This window comes from Zonotrichia albicollis, chromosome 28 (assembly GCF_047830755.1).
Source record: "Zonotrichia albicollis isolate bZonAlb1 chromosome 28, bZonAlb1.hap1, whole genome shotgun sequence".
NCBI lineage: Eukaryota > Metazoa > Chordata > Aves > Passeriformes > Passerellidae > Zonotrichia > Zonotrichia albicollis.
In genome coordinates, this window is record NC_133846.1 from 577,912 (window position 1) to 596,706 (window position 18,795).

At 56.3% G+C, this 18,795-nt stretch overlaps 2 protein-coding genes across 8 annotated transcripts; one reads left to right on the forward strand and one right to left on the reverse strand.

The window, feature by feature from the left end:
• The first annotated feature begins 256 nt into the window (after positions 1-256).
• Positions 257-11,715, forward strand: LOC102065237 (alpha-1,6-mannosyl-glycoprotein 4-beta-N-acetylglucosaminyltransferase). Of its 5 annotated transcripts, none has more exons than XM_014270932.3 (5): positions 257-1,237; positions 3,982-4,089; positions 7,807-7,933; positions 8,228-8,375; positions 9,329-11,715. In XM_014270932.3, exons 3-5 carry the CDS (start codon positions 7,826-7,828, stop codon positions 10,468-10,470), a joined length of 1,398 nt encoding a protein of 465 aa, XP_014126407.2. In that variant the 5' UTR covers positions 257-1,237; positions 3,982-4,089; positions 7,807-7,825; the 3' UTR covers positions 10,471-11,715. The 5 variants fall into 5 exon arrangements, with proteins under 5 accessions (XP_014126407.2, XP_005492507.2, XP_074384327.1 ...); XM_074528226.1 differs by lacking the exon at positions 257-1,237 and adding an exon at positions 2,252-3,859; XM_005492450.4 differs by lacking the exon at positions 3,982-4,089.
• Positions 11,716-11,728: 13 nt separating this feature from the next.
• TMEM9 (transmembrane protein 9) lies at positions 11,729-18,528 on the reverse strand. Of its 3 annotated transcripts, none has more exons than XM_014270909.2 (6): positions 18,198-18,355; positions 15,819-15,920; positions 15,636-15,727; positions 15,070-15,178; positions 14,055-14,186; positions 11,729-12,756 (listed from the first exon to the last, which is right to left on the reverse strand). In XM_014270909.2, the coding sequence occupies exons 1-6, from the start codon at positions 18,273-18,275 to the stop codon at positions 12,607-12,609; spliced, it is 663 nt and encodes a 220-aa protein (XP_014126384.2). In that variant the 5' UTR covers positions 18,276-18,355; the 3' UTR covers positions 11,729-12,606. The 3 variants fall into 3 exon arrangements, with proteins under 3 accessions (XP_014126384.2, XP_074384330.1, XP_074384329.1); XM_074528229.1 differs by lacking the exon at positions 18,198-18,355 and adding an exon at positions 17,498-17,520; XM_074528228.1 differs by lacking the exons at positions 15,636-15,727; positions 15,819-15,920 and having other exon boundaries at positions 18,198-18,528.
• Between the last annotated feature and the right edge of the window lie 267 nt (positions 18,529-18,795).

Sequence of the window (18,795 nt, forward strand, 5' to 3'; positions counted from 1 at the left end):
AGCAGAAACTATTTGTAAACACACTTTTATGTAAAATTGACATTTTATGATTTGAAAGGAGCTCCCTGGAACTGTTCACTTAAAATCCTTTTGGTGCTAATCAAAGTGGTCTTGTGTTCTGTTGTTTGGGAAGAAGTAGGAGGTTTTGCTTTCCAAGAACTTTCCTTTTTGCTTTCCAGGAACAATCAAGAAACAAAATCCATGTTTGTTTTACTGCAGCAGGATTGTGTTCATGCACAGTGTGATATTTCAGTGTCTGAGAAGCAGTGAGCAAGACAGCAGTGATCAACAATAATCTTAATTCCCAGCCCAGCAGATACCAGTTTAAGGAAAGAAAAAGAAAAATAAATGATCAAACAAAGGAATTACTTGAAGAGGAGTTGTAAGGCAAAAGTATGTAAAGGTACTTAAGTTCTCACACTGGTGTTTTTCTTTGAAAAGAAGATCTAAACTTTTAAAACCAGAAGGTGCTTTTCAGAGAACATAAACAGGGAGGGAGAGGAGGGGACAAACTAAAATAACTGAAGCAGTGATGAAGTGATGAAGGACTCGACTCTGTCTTTTCAAAGAGCACAGTGCGGAAATCGTTTCTGTTGAAAGCCCCCAAGCAACCACTGATCTGGCTTTTGACTCAGTAAATTGATTTCTGTGAGGAAGAAGCAACCATGAAACTTCCTGTGGCCCTGGGCTGACTGAGAAGTGAGGGGTGCAGGGGCTGGGCCTATCAGAATTGTGGTCTGACCAGAAGGAACCTGGCTGGAGGTTTAATTGAACACGTGGCTTCCTGGGGAGGTGCAGAGGAGGTGCTGCAGGGCAGGGGAGCAGCTGTGCAGATACAGACCCTGGACTGAGCTTTGCTGCTTATCAGATATCAGCCTCTCAGTCCTGCTGCACACCACATCTGATCCCAAGCAGGAGGAACAGTTCTTGTCCATGTAGAATGTTCAGTGAAGCACCTGAAGGAGAGGAGTTCTGCCATCTCGGTTTGGACTCGGTGGTCTTTGAGCTCTTGGTGGGTCCCTTCCAGCTCAGAATATCCAGTGGTTCTGTGACCCCACATGACCCTGGTGTAGCTGCCCAGAAGGAGTTTCTTGCCACTCTGTAAATCACCACTAAGGACATCTGCCCCGACCTTGGATCTCTGTTGGAGACTCTTCATGTTGACTTCAAACTCATTTGGGACAGCTTCTGCCTCACAGTTCCCCTTTCCACCACTGCTGAACTGTTGATGCCGCAGGTAAGTTTTGAAGTTAAGTTGGTTTATTAGAGATAAAGGGCAAGGAAAATGTGCTGTCCCTGTGCACCTGGGGCTGCCATGTCAGCAGAGCCTGGGCTGTGTCGTGATTGTGCAGGAGAGGCAGGACAGGCTCGGGGCTGGAGCTGTGTCTGAGGGCTGCAGGGGCTCTGTCCCCAAGGAAGCTGCTCCAGGGCACTGGGGGATAACAATCTGCCTTTTGCTGTGGGGTTAAACACCATTGAACCCGGGGACAGGTGGTGAGCTCAGGCAGTGAAACGTGGTCAGGCTGCACTTTGTGGTTGTCTTGGAGGCTGGTGGCTGCTTACTCAGAGCCTGGTTCTGGCTGTGCTTCAGGCTGTTTCCTGCTAATTGCCTGAAAACTCTCTCATCATGATGCCATGGCCATGTGCCTGGGAATTGCTGTTGATGCAGGGTGTGGAGGGTGGGAGCAGAGTTGGTTCCTGGCTCAGGCTGATGGCAGGAGCATGGAGCAGGCTGGTGTCTGTGTGAAGCTGTGCCCTTACCTGTGGGGAGCTGCTTGGGCTGAGGGGCTGGGAACGGCAGCCCGGGCCCTGCTCTGGCTCCTGTGCAGAACTACAGAACAGCTGCTAGGCTGTGTGTTCCTGCCATCTGGCACAGCAGGAATACCTTCTCATCAGGCATATGGCAGATCCGGGGGGCCAAGGTGCTTGGCAGCTCCAGAATTCCCTGGCTGACCCCGGGTGGCACAGGCTGTGACAGCAGGAAGCAGGTGGACGGGATGTTTCCTGCTACCAACAGACTTGCTAGATTCAAATATGGATATTTAGATACAGATGCCCCTAAGCCAGAGGTGCCTCTTCCAGGCCAGGCTTTTGGTTGGCTGAAATGTATAAAATGTACAAGAACAATTCTCAGTCTTTCCCTTTACAAAGCTTCTGGCGATCTGGTGCTGGAGCTGTGCTGATCAGCAGTGCTGGCAGGGATTGGGAACCTGTTCTGATCCATGTTGGGAGGATGGGGAGTGGCAGGGGTGCTGTGGAGGGGGGATTCTGCATCTGTGTAGAGCTGCAGGTACAGATGTTCCCCTTGGTCCTTACCCAGAGCATCAGGCCCTGAACCCTGGGCTGAGGTTTGCTCAGTGAGGAAGTTGACACCAAAGCTCAGCCCCGAGCAGGGGATTTCCACCCTGGCCCTTGAGCCCAGCCTCTCTTGAAGCTTCATTGCCAGAAAAGTCCTCTTCAGTGTCCTCCAGGATGGGATACAGTGAGTCCACGGGCAGGAGTGGCTGTGGTTTGGTGTCACCCTTTTCTGTAGGACACAGCTCAGAGGGGTCCTCAGTGATCTGGAAATGGAGCCTCAGATCAGCATCATGGTGGCTCTCCCTGTGCTCTCCCTGCTGTGTGAGGCTCTGTTCTACCTTTGCTTTGTCCTGCTCCTGAATAATGGAAGGGCTGTAAACAGATCCTGCCTGGCTCTCTGGTTTCCTAGGGGAGACAGGAAGACTTGGCCACCACCCTCCCTCTGCTCCTGTCCTTGTCAGGATCCGGTGTCCAACAGGAGCTGAGCTCAGTAAGGCGAGGCCTGGGGGCTTGGGGAAGGGGGCTAGGCCCTGCTGTGGTTCCCTTGTGCCTCTCCCATCCCAGTCCCTCTGCTCTGGCCTCAACTGGGAGAACTGCTCCTCCCTGGCCCTCTGAGCTGGGTGTGCCTGTGCAGCCATGGGGCTGCTCAGACCAGCTTTTGCACCTGGGGCTTCTCTTTCTTCTTCAGCTTATTCTAAAGCAAGCAAAAATGTGCCTTTTAGCCTCATTTCAGCCACCTCCCTGTTTCCCCTGGTCAAATATTTTGGTGAGCAGAGCATGTTTGGGTTTGGGGCCAGAGGGAGGTTTGAGAGCAGCCTTTGGTGCCAGGCTTTGGTTGGTTCCTGGGCACTGGGGCTATGCTGTGGCCCTCACAGGGTGGCAGGTGGAGGAACCCTTTTTCAGCACCCAAAAACCATTTGGGACTTGCTCTATAGCACAAAGGGGGGACTGGATGAACTGGCCAAGGCTGGGCTTGTGGCACTTGCTTTGAGGGCAAGAGGACCCAGGATGTTTGCCTGGGCACCAGCAGCTGTGTCCTAGCTGGATTCCTTTCCTGCTCCAGGCCTGCTCGTGGATGTCCCTGGGGAGGGTCAAATCCTGCCCTAGCACTGCACCCTGAAGCAGCCTGTGAGGTCCAATGGGGAATTTGGTGGCTCTCCTGCTCCCCTTGGCAGTGCAGGCTGTTCTATTGGCAGGGCTCTGCACCCCCAGGGCTGTGCTGGGTGTCACAGCCCTCCCCCTCTTCCTTTCTGTGGGGGCAGGAAGGACCAGATTTCCTTCCTGTGCAGGGGTGGGGGTCAGGGGCAGCTGTGGTGAGAAAAGCCCTCCCCCTCCTGCAGCTGCTGCAAGCCCCACAGTCCTTCCCACCCTGGGCCACTGAGCAGCAACTGAGCAGCAAAGCTCTGCTGGGCTGCACCGTCCCAGCTGCCTTGGCCCTCCTGGAGTCCTCCAGCCCCTGCCCAGAATCCCAGACTGCCTTTGCTCCAGAGCAGGTGGGGTGTCCCCACTGAGCCCCTGGGACCCCACTGGGACAGAGCCACTGCCACCCCACCATAGGAATGTAAGGATTTAAACCCAAACGATGTAGGAAAAGCGAAAGCCAGCGGATCCGGGAACCTGGGGACGTCTCTTCTGCCTTCCCAGCACCATCACCTGCTTCCTGCTCTACCTTCTCTCTCACAGAGGAATTCCAGGCTCCATGTGCTCCCACAGGAACAGCTGGGGCTGGAAGTTATCATGGGGGATTTGTAGAAGATGGAGCTTGGCAAGAGATGTGAGGTCTCTCTGAAGGTAGGAGAGGTCCAGGCCAGCAAGGACAGAAGGGAAATGGGATCCACACTTTGTGTGAATAAATAGGGGGAAGGGAAGGGAAGGGAAGGGAAGGGAAGGGAAGGGAAGGGAAGGGAAGGGAAGGGAAGGGAAGGGAAGGGAAGGGAAGGGAAGGGAAGGGAAGGGAAGGGAAGGGAAGGGAAGGGAAGGGAAGGGAAGGGAAGGGAAGGGAAGGGAAGGGAAGGGAAGGGAAGGGAAGGGAAGGGGTTTCCTCTCCATGGGGCTGCTGTGGGAAGGAGCTGATCTGGTTGGGAGCTGGGGACAAGCGATGCCATTGATGAGTTGTGGATGCTCCAGAGCCATGTTCCTGCTCTGGGTCTGGAGGAGGGAAGCAGTGGGAGAAAAGGCTCATAGGGTGGAGGAGTTGGGAACAAACCGGGTGCTGGAAGGGCCCTATGTGGCCCACATTGGTTCACTGGGATGAAGGGGCTTCAGAAGGGGCTTCATTCCCAGCCCAGTTGTGATGCCCAGTGCTCCAGTGAGGAGCTGGAGTGTGTGGGGAAGCTGCGGTGTCCCGGGGCTACATCCCGGGTGGGATCCAGGTTCTGCCCTGCCCCAGGGTGCCAGGCATGCAGTTCTGGCTCTGCAGCCCCAGAGGTTTTTGCCACCTCAGCACAAGAGCTGGAAAAGACATAGGCAAAAAGCTGTGCCAGCTCCGTGCCACCAGCTCCGTGTCACCAGCTCCTGGCTCGGTGAAGTGTCAGGTTCGTGCCAGAGTTTGGGACGCTGCGGCTTGGCAAGAGCCCCCAGCGGGGGTTGCCGCTGCCCGGGGGATTGGAGCTGCCTGCGCGGATGGAGTCGGTGGGGCACAGCTGATGCCATCCGGGGCTGCCGGTTGGCGAGGCTGTCGCAGGTGCCACGGCGGGCTGGGGGCCCCTGGCCCGTCCCACGCGGGTTCCCGCCGCCCTGGCCGGTTCTGCGAAGCTCCGGGGACCGAGGGCGCCGGCGAACGCTCCTCCTCTGCGGGAGGCCTGCAAGGACTCGGGGTGGGGCTTTGCCGAGAGAGAATCCAGAGTCCGGCCAGCCTGGGGAAGTTGCCAGGAGCGAGCGCCCCGGAGAGGCGAGGCTGCCGCCCACCCGTGAGTGTCTGCCCTCGGCGGGTGCGTGCCGAGCGGGGCTGGCCAGGAGCCACCTCCTGCTGCCGTGGGAGCGGGTGTGAGGGAAGGGGCTGGGCTGGGGGCGCCCCAGCTGTCAGCCGTGGGACAGGATCGGTGTAAGTGCCCCTCCCTGCAAGGACCTCCCTGTGCTGTGGGACACCTGAGCTGACCGAAAGCTTTGGCCTCCGGAGCCGTGTGCTGCTAGAACAGGGCATTTCCCCTCCTTTGTCCCCGTGGGACAACCCCTGGAGCAGAGAACTCGGGTACAATGGCGCCAGGCCCCGGCCTGACTCCCACAGCCCCAATGGCCACAGTTTGCCCATGGGGGACGTTGTGCTGCTACAATTTACAGTGTCCCCCACCCATTTCTGATGCTGGGTTCCATCCCAGCCCTTTCCACCCCGGGGACCCTCAGGGCGGGGCACTGAGCTGTGCTGCAGGAGAGCTGGTGTTTACCCTGCTGGGTAACACAGCCTTTGTCTGTGCCTCAGTTTCCCCCCGCATGGAAAGGCACTCCTGGCAGTGGGAAGGGAGCCCTGGCCGTTCCCTTCTCCTTGTGCAACCGGCCCTGCTCTCCCCAGTGCTGGCGGAAGCAGCTGGAGCTGCCTGCACACCGGGAGCTTCCTCGGAGCCCCGCGGGACTGAGGCTGGGAATGGACTGTTCCTTCCCCCTGCCCTGCTCTGAGGCTGGGGAGGAGTTTGGCTCCAAGCATGTGGGCTCTCAGCTCCTCCTGGCCAGTGTCCCCACAGCAGGGTGGCTTTTGGGGACATCTGCAATGAGGTGCTGGGCTGTGGGGAAGGTGCATGACGTGCTTGGAGCAGAATGGGGGGACAGGAATACTCTCTGCAGGCACTTTGAGCTGGAGCAGGAGGATGCCACACCCCTGGCTGTGCCCACTTACCTGGGTTGCTTTGTTCCTCCATGGAGGCAGGAATCCAAAGTCCAATTAGGGGGCTAATTATGGGACTGCACTCGTTACCTTCTGTTCTGTTCTGTGCCGGTGACCCCTGTTCCCCATGGGCTGCCTGTGAGAGCTGGGGGTGCTCAGCAGCATCTTGTTTGCCATGCAGGATGGGCCGTTGGCAGCCAGACATTCCCCAGCAGCCAGAAAAAGCTTTGGCCACCCAGAGTGGCCAAACGCCCAGCCTGGCATGTGGCCAGGCCTCGCCCTTCCCAGTTTATCCCGTCGCCCTGGTTGTAGATCCTGGAGGTCCAGGCCTGGAAATCTACGTCCAGGGTGACACCAGGGTGTGATGTACGTGTGGCTCCGACAGATCCCTAATGCTGCTCCCCTCTGAGCTGGTGAGGTCCCCCATGTCTCCAGAGCTGTAAGGGATGGAGAGGCCACACTCTCTGCTGGGACCTGGACAGAGAGATTACGCAGCTGCAGGAGCCGGTTGTCCCTGCTGCGGGCCAGCCCTGCCCTGCCAGGCTCTGGCTCCGTGTTTATCTCCGATTGAGCAGCCGCGTCCCTGGGCGGGGTCAGCGCTCCAAGGGCGCCGTGCCTGCCGATCAGATCGGGGCACCTGCTCGGCACCAGCCTCTTGGGGAGCTCACAACCCCTCCAAAGGACTTCTGGGCACAAAAATGAGGGTTCTTCTTAAAACAAGCCCAGCACACTCTTCAGGGCAGCGGCCCCAGAGGTGCTGTGCTCCAGTCTGTGGGGCCTGCGGGTGGGCTCAGAGCACAGCGGGGCTGCACAGCTGCACAGCGGTGCTTGGGGCAGGAAAGTGCTCAGGGCACCGTCCTAGGAAGCCCAGCCTTGGTTTGGGAAGGCTTAGGAGGGCCTTTCCTCCACGTTTGCATTCAAAGCTGCTTTGACCAAGCCAAGCCACTGTAAACAGCTTGGATGGGGCTCAGGATGTCTGCCCCATGAGGCTGGGCACTTGCCCAGGCTCAGCTGCTTCTCTTCCAGGGCAGCACTGTCATATTTATAATGGAAAAAACCCAGGCAAACACAGGAGCCTTTTAGCCTCCTGCCACACCTCTGCTACAATGTACATCATCTCAAGTTCACTGCAACTTGCTTGACACTGTCCCCTCAGGGACACTTTTCTTGTCCTACCAGGGCAAGCTGGTGGGGACAGGGATAGGGCGAGCTGGTGCCTGCCTGGAGGAAGGTGGGGAGCTGCTTCTTCCTCACAGTGCTGGAAGAGCAGCCTGGGCCCATTTGAGACCTGAGTGTTTCCCAGGGCTTGGTGACAAATCCTGGGGCGTTGGTGACTGTTCATGGGGTGTCCCCATGACCCGAAAGTTTTTTCTGAGGCCCTGTCACCTGCATTTCTTCTGCTTCCAGCTCCAGGGTGCTGCTTGGGGTGTCTCAGGGCAGCCGAGGTGTCCTGGGGCTGGTTTGGGGGGATTTTGTACCTGGCTGATTTTGTCCTGGTCAGGTTGGGGTTTCCCTGTCCCTGCCTGCCCAAAGGGGACAGTGCACAAGTGTCCCCTGATGCCCCATGGCTGCTCACACACCTGTGTGTGCTCAGGGCAGGGGGTTGGTCCCAGGGGTGTCCCCAGGTGCTGTCCCATCCAGGGGGTGCTGGCTTTCCCCAGGCTGTGCCCTGACGTGTCCCCTCTCCCCAGGCCTCAGCCAGCAGGGGCCATGCGATGCTCCCTGAAACGGTCCCTCATGGTTCTGCTCGCTGTCTCCTTCCTCCTCCTCCTCCTCCTCCTCCATGGGAGCAGCCGGCAGGAACAGGATCCCCTGGAGGTGAGTCCCCAACCAGAGACATCCCATGGAGAGGCTAGTGGAGCATCCTCTATCCCTCCCTGCCCCACATGAACCCCAACCTCAGCTCTGCTCTCTTCCCTGCCCCCTGTCACCCCAACACCTCCCCACCTTCTCCTCTCCCTCGGGTTGCCCTGGGCAGATGGACCCCCCTGAATCCAGGAGTTGGGAGCACAGGACAGGGGCTCCCCTTCACTTCTGGGTCCCCCTCTTGTCATCCCTCCTTTGCTGCATGGTGCTCTGGGGTGTGACCTGTTGCCTGTGGCTCCCATGCAGGTGCAGCTCAGGGGCCTGGCTCCCGACATGATCCTGCAGCTGCTGCAGCCAGGGGGAGCCCAGCACATCCTCAGGGACACAGCTGAGCTCTCTGCACTCCACAACATCTCCTACCAGCTCCTCGCTGGCTCTCCGGCTCCCCAAAAAAGTGAGTGGTCCTGGACCCTGAGGGTGTGCACATCTGGGTGTGCACAGCTGCACATCCCAGCACAGACCTGCCCTCTGAGGGCTGCTGGGGCGGGGGGGGGGGGCTGGGTCCTGCCTTTTTGGGTGGGCACCTGCCCACAACCTCCACAGCCTTCACTGCTCACTCTGGGGATGGAGGAATTGGGGAAGCTCCACGTGCTCCACGCAGGTCCAAGTTTCTGCACCTTGGGACTGGGTGACTGCAGGTGTTTTGGGCTTCCCAGACCTCTCTTTGGGGGTTGCTGAGATCCCATCTCCCTGGGGTTGAGGTTCCAGTGGAGATAGTGAGCTGGACCACTGGGACAACCCCACAGTGTGGGAGGAGTGGGCCAAGCTCTTAGGCATGTGCACAAGAAGCAATTCCCATGCAAACCCTGTGGGAAGCAGCCCAGGGCAACCTGTGAGGCTGTGCAGGAACCAGCACAGGAATGGTGCTGTCCCAGCATCAGCAAGAGAAGCTGAATCACTGCTGGGCCATAGGGAGGACACAAGGTGCCTGATCCCAGTGTGGGTGCAACTCCATGAGGCGTGAAGTGGGGAACGCTTCCAGGATGTGCAGCCATACCAATAAGCCATTTCTGCCCTATAAACTCTCTCTCTGCACTGCTACTTGCCTAGATTTGGCTTTTTTTAAGGTGTTTTTCAGGAATATTTCTTCAGTGGAGCCCCTGCCTCCTCAGCCTGCCTCTTGCTGCCATTTGGGCCAATTTTGGGCCTCTCCTGAGATGCTGAAGGCTTCAGCTTCAGGAAGGAGACAACAGCTTTAGACATGGGGTTACAAACAGCACTGACCCTGCAGGCTAGCCATGGGAAGAGATTTTTGGAGCCCTTTCATTACATCTTGAAGGGAAGAACATCACTGTGGTGATCCCAGGTCAGCCCTCTGCCTGTTCATGCCTTTCCTTTGCCTTGCAGAATTCCTGGCGGTGGGAATGGCATCCGTGCAGAGGCCACGTGGTTTCTACCTCCTGGCCACACTGCAGTCCCTGTTCAGCCAGTCCACAGAGGAGGAGCTGCAGGAGATGGTGGTGGTGGTGCACCTGGCTGACACTGATCCTGGCTGGAACGTGCGCGTTGCCGCCACCATCGCCCAGAAGTTTGCTCGCCACATCCTCCTGGGCCGCCTCCTGCTCATCCACGCTCCTCCTGAGTTCTACCCCACCCTGGAGGGCCTGAAGAGGAACTTCAATGATGCAGAGGAGCGGGTGAGGTTCCGCTCCAAGCAGAATGTGGACTATGCCTTCCTGCTCGCCTTCGCCGCCAACCTCTCCTCCTACTACCTGATGATCGAGGACGACGTGTGGAGCGCCAGGTCCTTCCTGACATCCATCCGCAGGGCACTGGCTTCCCAGGAGGGCTCCAACTGGGCCACCCTCGAATTCTCCAAGCTGGGCTACATTGGAAAGCTCTACCGCTCCAGTGACCTTCCTCGCCTGGCTCACTTCCTGCTCCTCTTCTACCAGGAAATGCCCTGTGACTGGCTGCTGGTCCACTTCCGCCAGCTGCTCACCCAGAAGGATGTGATACGCTTCAAGCCATCCCTCTTCCAGCACATGGGCCTCTACTCCTCCTTCCAGGGCACTGTCAACCGGCTGAAGGACGAGGATTTCCAGGCCGATGCCTTGGACCTCCCGGACAACCCGCCGGCATCCCTGTACACCAGCATGTCCATCTTTGAGAACTACAAGCCCCTCAAGGCCTACAGCTTGGCACAGGGCTACTTTTGGGGCAAAGACCCAGCAGCTGGCAGTACTTTTACCATCGTGTTCCAGCAGCCAGCCCGAGTCCGCCGTGTCCGGGTGCGCACGGGCTCCGTGGAGCGCCCAGGCGATTTCCTGCACGCAGGGCTGCTGGAGCTGGGCCAGCGCCGCGACCGCAGCCACGACTGCTCCTCCTACGTCCCTGTGGGCTCCTTCAAGAAGGGGACCCTGGAGCAGCAGGGCCTGGAGAAGGTCCTGCCTGGGCCCGTGGAGTGCGTGAGGATCCGGGTGACCCAGGACCAGAGCGAGTGGCTCATCATCCAGAGCATCGACATCTGGACCACAGCAGGCACCTGAGCACACCTGTGGCAGGATGTCAAAGCAGCTGGATTTGGTTCCTTTATTTTTCACATTGCCTTTTTGGATAAGAAATTAAGTTATTGGCTCTCACTGCTCCGTGTGTGGAGAGATGGGAACCACTGCTGTGGGCTGCAGATGGGTCTAAGAGCAGGGCCCATCAGAATGTACCTGCTGGGGATGCCCCAATGAGCCAAGGAGGGGACACAAGAAGGGGAAGGTGCTTGGAAATTCAGGGCTGAGCAGCAGAAAACCTTTCCTCCTGGGGAGGATGATGTACAGGACAAAGCTGATCAGCTAATTAACAAACCAAATAATTCATCAGGCAGTGGTTTGGTTTTTTTTTGGAGCCTCTCCACACCTTACCTGCTATAAGTTTTCTAACTTTTTCCAAAACTCTCAATTTCTAATTCCCTTCTCTCTGATCCCATTTCCCAGCTGCTCCTGGAGGGGTCAGGGGAAAGTCTGGGGGTGCTGCTCACCAAACCCTTCACCCTGCAGGCTCAGCAAGCTCCCACTGGTGCCCGGCCATTTCCCGGTGCCGATCGGGGGCGACGGCCACCAGATGGACCCATCGGCCCGGCAGCGGGCAGCGCCTCCCACCAGCGCTCCTTGTTCCCGCCCTCCAAGAGAAAAAAACCAGTTGCCAGGGACTTCACTTCGTGTTTTTGCTTGGTTCACACGGAGCGGGAAGGACAGGCAAGATGGGGCATCCAGAAAGGCGAGGAACGCACAGAATTGAGCACCAGGGAACAAAGATAAGCCAATGAAAATGTGACCTTGGTATAATGTGAAGCTCTGGGTCCTTTTTAGCCCAGTGAGGTGCTGAAGGGTAACTGGGGTACACAAAGGATCCCAAAAGCTGCTGTTTGGGTTTGTCTGGCTGGGTCAGCTTGGAGCGCTGGATGCTCCACTAGCAGCTGTGGGCCCCAGCACGCCGGGCAGTGACTGGTACCTCTCCCAGTTAGGCTTTTAGCAACAATTTCTCAGCTTCCTGCAAAGGAAGAATTCCAGTCTGCTCAGCATTCCCATGGGATAGCCCAGAGAACTCACTGACCTGTGCCAAGCAGGACCCTGCTCTGCCCATGTTCCAAGCCTGGCTCTCCTGGAGCAGGGCAGTCACTGCCAGCAGGGAGCAGTGCCACTCCTGCAGCACCATAACCACAGCTCTGGTTTGAGGTGGCATCAGCTCACCTGCTGGGCACTCGCAGGCAGATGGAGCCCCAGACCTGGCATGATGGGGTTTTTCCCCTGAAAAAAAGCCACTCAGGGAGTAGATCTTTGCATTTAATATGGAGGTGCTACACCATAAACTTCAAATATTCTCAGTGGGATCAATACACACGGCAGAACCACTGCAGCTTCCTCCACACAGCCCAAGTCCTGTCAGAGCTCTTGGAGTGTTCTGAGTGGCACAAGTGTCCACTTCCCAGGGCCCGGAAAGGTGTTTCCAGTGCTCCAGGAGAGCCTTTGCCCCAGTTCTCTTGGACACAAATGCTCCTGCCCACTGTGGGAGAACACCAAGGGTCACCAGTGTGGGCACAAATCAAGAGGTTTCACCCCAGAAAGTTTTTATCTACAGGTAAAGCGCAAAAAGATAGAAATGTAAATCAGCTTTTTACCTGTTGGACTCTTACTGATGTAGGTACTAACAGGTTTTGTGATATCCACATGCCCAGAAGCAAGCTGCAGTCTCAGTTATGCTGGTGTAAACCTGGACAGACTCCAGAGGCATGGAAATCTCTCCATTTACATCAGGATAAGCAGAAGCGGCAGTGTGCACTGGCAGAAACTCCCTCCCCTTTGTTCCTGTGTGGCTCAGCACCACAATGCCCAAGGACCATCAGTGCATACTGGAGGAGGAGGTGGTTGCTGCATCCTGGAGAAACATCACATAATTTATCCCACATCAAAATTCTCCCACCATTTTTATCCCAGGAGGACTCAGCCAGCTCCCAGCGCTCTGCTCCCAGCCCCTGTCCCTCTGGGGTGGGCTGATGGAGTCCCATGGCTGGGCAGGGGAAGGGCAGGGGACACGACCAGGGAAGCCTTGGGGCTGCTGCTCCCTCTGGAGATGTGGATCAGGGAGGGCTGGAGGTTCCATTCTGACGCCGGGCTGTCCTGCTGCGGCAGGGCCTAGCTCAGCATCTTGTGCCGGTCGAACACCGTCTTCCTCTGCTCCTGCACCTGCCGCTTCCAGCGCTGCTGCGCCCCCTCCACCCGCTCCAGCACCGTGTTGGCCCTGGCGCCAGGCAGGCCGGGCACTGCGGCCAGGGAGTGAGTGTCCTGCAAGGAAAGGAACGGGGCTGGACACCAGGCAGTGCCCAGCCAGCACAGGGCGAGGCAGCTGACCTGGGGAGAGACTGCACCTCAAAGAGCAGCACAAGGTTTGGGTTGTTCTGGTGAAAAACCTCCTTTTCAGACTCCTCAACACCAGCCCCCAAGTCCTTGCCCTTGGGGATCACCCACAACTCCAGACAGAAGTTCCCAGCAGAGGAACTGCACGAAGTGTAGAGCTCTGCTGGAAACCCACTGTTGGAGTCTGCAAGGAGCCACAGTGCTGAGGTGAACCACATCCCCCCACTGAAACCAGGCTGACAATGGATGGAGATCCATCGTGGCACAGGAACAAGGCCTGTCCCAGGGGACTTAGTCCAGCATACTGGAGTGAGATAAACCTCACTTAACACCAGGCATTTACCATGTGCACCTGGATCTGGATCTGAATTACTGCTGCAGAGCAGGGTGCAAACCCGTGACTTTGGGATACAAATTCATATCCTCCTGCAGGACTTCCTTTTTGGAGGCAGTGGATGGACTGTGGACACTGGAGCACCTGCTCCTCACATCCGAGTATGAAGGAATTGGGCTGAATAGTTTGTACTCAGAACAAAGTACAAACAGGATAATCCAACCCAGTGGTGCAACTGCATTAATTTTATGCAGCAAGAAATTTCTCCTCTCCCAAAACTGGTGTGTGACAAAGAGAGAAAGAGGGAGAGAGTGGCTCTTTCTTTGCTACTGGGATTTGGCCAAATCATTTTGCCCAGGGTTTGTACACCAGTGTCCCAAAAGATGGGGTTTGAATGAAATTGCGCTCTGGGCGAACCACAACAGAGGAACACAAGGAACAACAGCCTGGATACAACCCAGGGCCCAGCCCCAGAGCAGGATCAAACAGCACCTCATAGTGCAGCATTTTAAGTGTCTAGAAGATGTTTTAGCCAACACTTAAGTTTGTCCTTCCCTAGAACCTCAGCACCACAAAACTCCACCTGGGACACTGCACAAACAGGATCTGTTTGACTTTTTTTCCCCCTCTAGATGGACAAACCAAATTCAGGCCATCTGCTACAAAGTTCCCTCTGCCTCTGAGGGCAGGGCTTGCCTTGGGGTTGTTACACAGAACTCTGAATATTCCTGGTGCTTCTGCATAACGTGCAGAGATCTAAATGTTCACCTGTGTAAGTGCCCCCAAAGCAGCAGTGCTGGTCCCTCAGTGGATCAGAGGAGACAAGCAGGAGGTGGCTGTTTCCCTGTCCCCCATTCTCTTGTCCCCCTGCCTGCACCCCCTGCCCCCTCACCTCGCTGTCCTCCTCATTGTGCAGGGGCTGGGTGTAGGGGTCTGGCTTGCGGATCAGGGGGTCCACGAGCACCAGGAATGCCATGTAGAGCAGCAGGGCCCCCACCACCGACAGGTAGATGATGATGATCACCTGCAGTTGAGGACAGCACAGGGGGAAAGGATAAGCAGTGGAGATAAGAAGCACCACAGAGGTCAGGAAGATCCTTTGCAGCTGCCTCTGATGTGTGATCTCTTGTTCTCATTTTGCTCACAAAAGTCTCTTGCTCTTGCAGGAGGCCGAGGTTGTGCCATCACTGCACAAACTGGGCTGACACTCACTGTGCCAACTGAGGGCATGTTCTGCACACAGGGGACAACAAGATGGGGCCCTAGTCAGAAATGCCTGGCACTCTTGTCACACATCCCCAGCAAGGAGACTGGGCTCCCACACAGCTCCTCACTACCAGGAATGCCCATCTCAGGGAATCACAAAAATCACAGAAGTCACAGAATCCCTGAACCACTGAGTGAGGTTGGAGAAGATGTCTGAGATCATGGAGTCCAACCTGTGATCAATCCGCACTTTATCACCTTATCCCCACCTTGCCTGGAGCATTCAGTGCCACATCCAGTGGTTCCTTGAACACCTCCAGGGACAGTGACTTCCTGGGCAGCCCCTTCCAGCTTTCTTCCAACACCCTTTTTGTGAAGAAATTCTTCCTAATGTCCAACCTAAACCTCCTCTGATGCAACTTAAGACTATGTCTTCTTGTTGTGTCACTAGCTGCCTGGGAGAAGAAGCCAAGCCCCACCTGGCTACAGCCTTCTTTCAGAGACTTGTAGAGTGAGCCCCTGGCATTGCCACCATGTACTCGCTGTGACAGTTTCCTTTCTGAAAGAAAACTTTCTGGGCTCTTCTCCAGGAACCTTCCAGTGTGGCAGGGCAAGGGGCAGGGCACAGGCAGTGAGTGCAGTCACCCTGGGCATGTGTGGCACAGGAGGGGGCAGGATGGGCAGAGCCTGAGCTCAGGTACCTTGATGGTGGTCGTGCTGCGCTCCTCGTACTTGCACTCGCAGAGCAGGCAATAGGCCTCCACGTCATTGCCAGGCACTGGCATGGGCTCCACCACGTGCAGACAGTTGCTGCAGCACAAACAAAGCACAATCAGCAGCAGCACAAGGTGAAACCAGTGCTCTGTGCAAGGACACTGGGGTGACTTTGTCTGTGTCCCAGCTTTCCGGTCAGGCTGATAACACTGATCTGGTGTTAAGAGCTCCCCTCACAGCCTAGCTGCCCAAAGTCCCTGGGAAAGGTTGTCTCAGCACCTTTGGCAGGGATCTGGTCCAGGTGGAAAGGATTGGAGGGCACACCCTACATCTACCAAGAGCAACCCTACATCTGTCAAGAGTGGTGGGTTAACGTATCATCCCAGATTCCTCAATTTCTGTTCAAAAAAATGCCCCTGGCCTGGGTTGAACATCACCCACCAAAGCAGTTCCCTCTGCAAACATACAGGCAGGGAATCCCTTCCTCAGCATCAGCTGGGAACTGCAGAGCCTGGCTGGCACAGACTAACCCTGAGGCTGCTCACTCACTCACCAGTCCTTCTGGGACACATTCTTGTTGTAGATGTGCCCGCTGATGTTGCGGTACGGGGGGCAGATGCACTTGCAGCGAATGTCCTCAGAGCTCTGCAGGACACAGGAGCCATGTGAAGGAGGGGCCACAGCTCTGTCCCCTCACACCCCACCTCTGCTGTGCCCCACACAAGGTGTCACCCACCTTGCTGGCGTGTGCTGGGGGACACAGGACACAGCCCAGCAGCACCAGCAGCAGCACGGGGCTCACAGAGTTCCGGGAGCTCAGGGTGAACATCCTGGGAGCCTGAGGGAACAAAATTCACATCCAGGACAGAGCATCTCAGCTGAGTGCAGCCACAACAAGGTAGTCAAGAGATTTTTTTTGGCCCACTTGCCTTTGTTTTGCCCAGGAAGAAGAAATTTGTTCCTGAATTGCAGCTGATGCCAGCCAGAAACAACACAGATCCCAACAATGCTCCTGCCAGAAGAGCTTCCACCCTGTACAACCCCACACCTAAACTACACCAGCCCTGCAAAAGTATTGCTGATTTCCTTACAACTGGACTTGCAGAAAACCTCCTGTTCATCTCTTATTGCCCTGGAGCCCAGCTACAGATATTTTGGTGCTGACAATTTTGCTTATTAAGAGATGCAGAACTAGAAGCAAGAGTGACCTAAAGCAGTACACTGGGGCCTCCTTGCTGCACTGTCATGAGTGGTAAATCATTCATCTTCTGACACTCAAAAGTCTTGCTGCTGAAGGGAATTATGTATTTTCCTGTAATGAGCTATGGGAAAGAGGTGGACTATTCCTAAGTATTCCAAATCAATTCCTAAACCTCCTTTATCTCAAGATACCTGTTCAGTAAATCCTGATTTTAAAATTACTTCAAGCTGGCAGCTTGGTGAATTCATTAATGCATTCTGCTACATATCACAGAATGGTTTGGGCTGGAAGGGACCCTAAAGATTATCTCCTTCCAACTCCCATGTGTTTGGATAAAGTTGTTGCAGAGATGTGTGCTTCCATAAATCCATAAGAATATGAATTTATTCCCTGTGCCACAAAAGGCAAGTTTGCCTTGGTGAGGCTGGCGTTCACCCCCAGAGAGAAAAGGTGGAGCAGGTGTTGGGGGACCTTGGGACAGCAAGCAAGAGCTGTTTCAGCGGAGGAAGGGGAAGGGAATTTACACCTCCATTTATCAGCTCCCAGGTAATCCCACAGCTTACTCCAGGTACTTGTACGCCATCACCTGACCTGATTCCATTGGGATTTAAATCACTGTGATATTCTGTTCCCTTTGCTTTATCTTATGTCAACACCTTAAGTTCACATAATGGATTACAAACAAGAAGTTCCTTTCTTCTTTATCTAGACAAAACACCAGCAACTTCTAACAAGCTGCCGTACCTCCAAAATGCATTCCAGTCCTATCACCTCATCCATGATTTATTAAGGTTTTGCACCACAGCTTCAAAAATCTCCTCAAACAATGATCCTTTCCAGGGAGATATCAGGGGTTCAGATCTTCATCACACATCTGGGGAACAGGACTGATCTGAGCTGCCCAGTGCACGTTCCCCATTTTAAGTGGGTCTGGACTTTTGTCTGCATTTTTAACACAACAATGGGGCATGTACCATTGCTGGGCATGCAATGCCCAACTATCAGCTGAGTTTAGAATATCTGAACAACTCAGAAATGTCACTTTTAAAAATAGGAGGGGAAAACACGTGATCTATTATACCATAAACAAAAACTTAGAACCTGGGCAGAATTCATGCACCATGAACTGCAGAACACCCTCAACCACACAAAAGATAATCAAGGCATATTTATCAGCAATATATTTGACAGCAAAGGGATACATGCACACATGCCTTACAGCTATTTCTTCCAGACCATCAGCCTGGGCCACAGCAGCCATGCAGCCAAAACCAACATCTGCCAGAGCAGGAAGCACAGCAGAGAGTGCATGGTTGAGGTGAAGTTCTGGGGGCTGTGAGTGTGGCAGCTCCCAGGATGAGCCCCCACAAAAGGCTTTCCAGAGCATGGCTGCACACAACCACCCCCTCTTCTCCCTGGGATTGCCCAGTAATCACCTCATCTTTAACCTCCCCATCCCTGTAAGTGTCCAAGGCCAGGCTGCAGGGGCTTGGAGCAGCCTGGTCTCGTGGAATTACTCCTTGCCCATAGCAGGGGTTGGGACTCGATGAGCTTTATGGTCCCTTCCCACCCAAACCATTCTGGGATGATTCTGTGAACATCACATGGAGCATTTCTAAGACTCCAGCCCGTTTCCCTCCCCGAACCATCCCCGACCCCAACCCAGACCCAGGGCAGGGCCGGACCCCTCAATTCCCGCCGAGGGCCCGGGTGCCCCTGCATCCCTCCAGGGGCTTCCACCGCCCGATCCCACCCGGGATGCCTCCGGCAGTGCGGGCCACCGCCGCCCCGCGAGCCCCGGGTCCTGCACAGCCCCGCACGGTCCCGCCCCGGGTGCGGGAAGCGGAGCAGGGCCAGGGCCCGACGCCCTCATCCCCCGGCCATGGCCATACCCAGCCCACATCTGCCCCTTACCTGGCCCTGGCTCCGGCCCGAGCCCGGCCCCTCCCTGCAGGCCCCGGCCAGGCCCTCCCCGCGTGCCCGCTTGGCCATTGAGCGTGACGCGCAGTGACGGACGGCTCCGCTGGCCAATCGGAGGGCAGCAGCCCGGCCGCTGCTGAGCGCGGCCCGTGGCGCTGAGGGGACGCGGTGCCGGCGCCGGCCGTTGCCGTGGCCATGGCCGTTGCGTTGCCGTTGCCGGAGGGGCCTTCGGCGGACATGGCCCGGGCAGCTCCCGCCTGGCTTCCCGGGGCAGCACCCGCGGGGCTGCGCCGCCTCGTCCTGGGGCTGAGACGCGGGATAGCCCCGCTCCTTCTCAGCCCCTTCTCACTTCACATCCCCGTTCTCCTCTCACACCCCCATCTCTCCCCTCACGGTCCCACTCCCCCTAATGCCCCTCTCTTCCCTCACAAACGCCGTTCCCCTCTCACAGACCCCCCTCCCCCCCACACCCCGCTCTCCCTTCATGGCCCCTCTTCTCTCGCAGTCTGTGTTTCCCCCTCACACCCAGTCTTCCATCATGGCTCTGCTCTCCCCTCACACGGACGGCGGTCCTGTGTCTATCAGAGGGAAA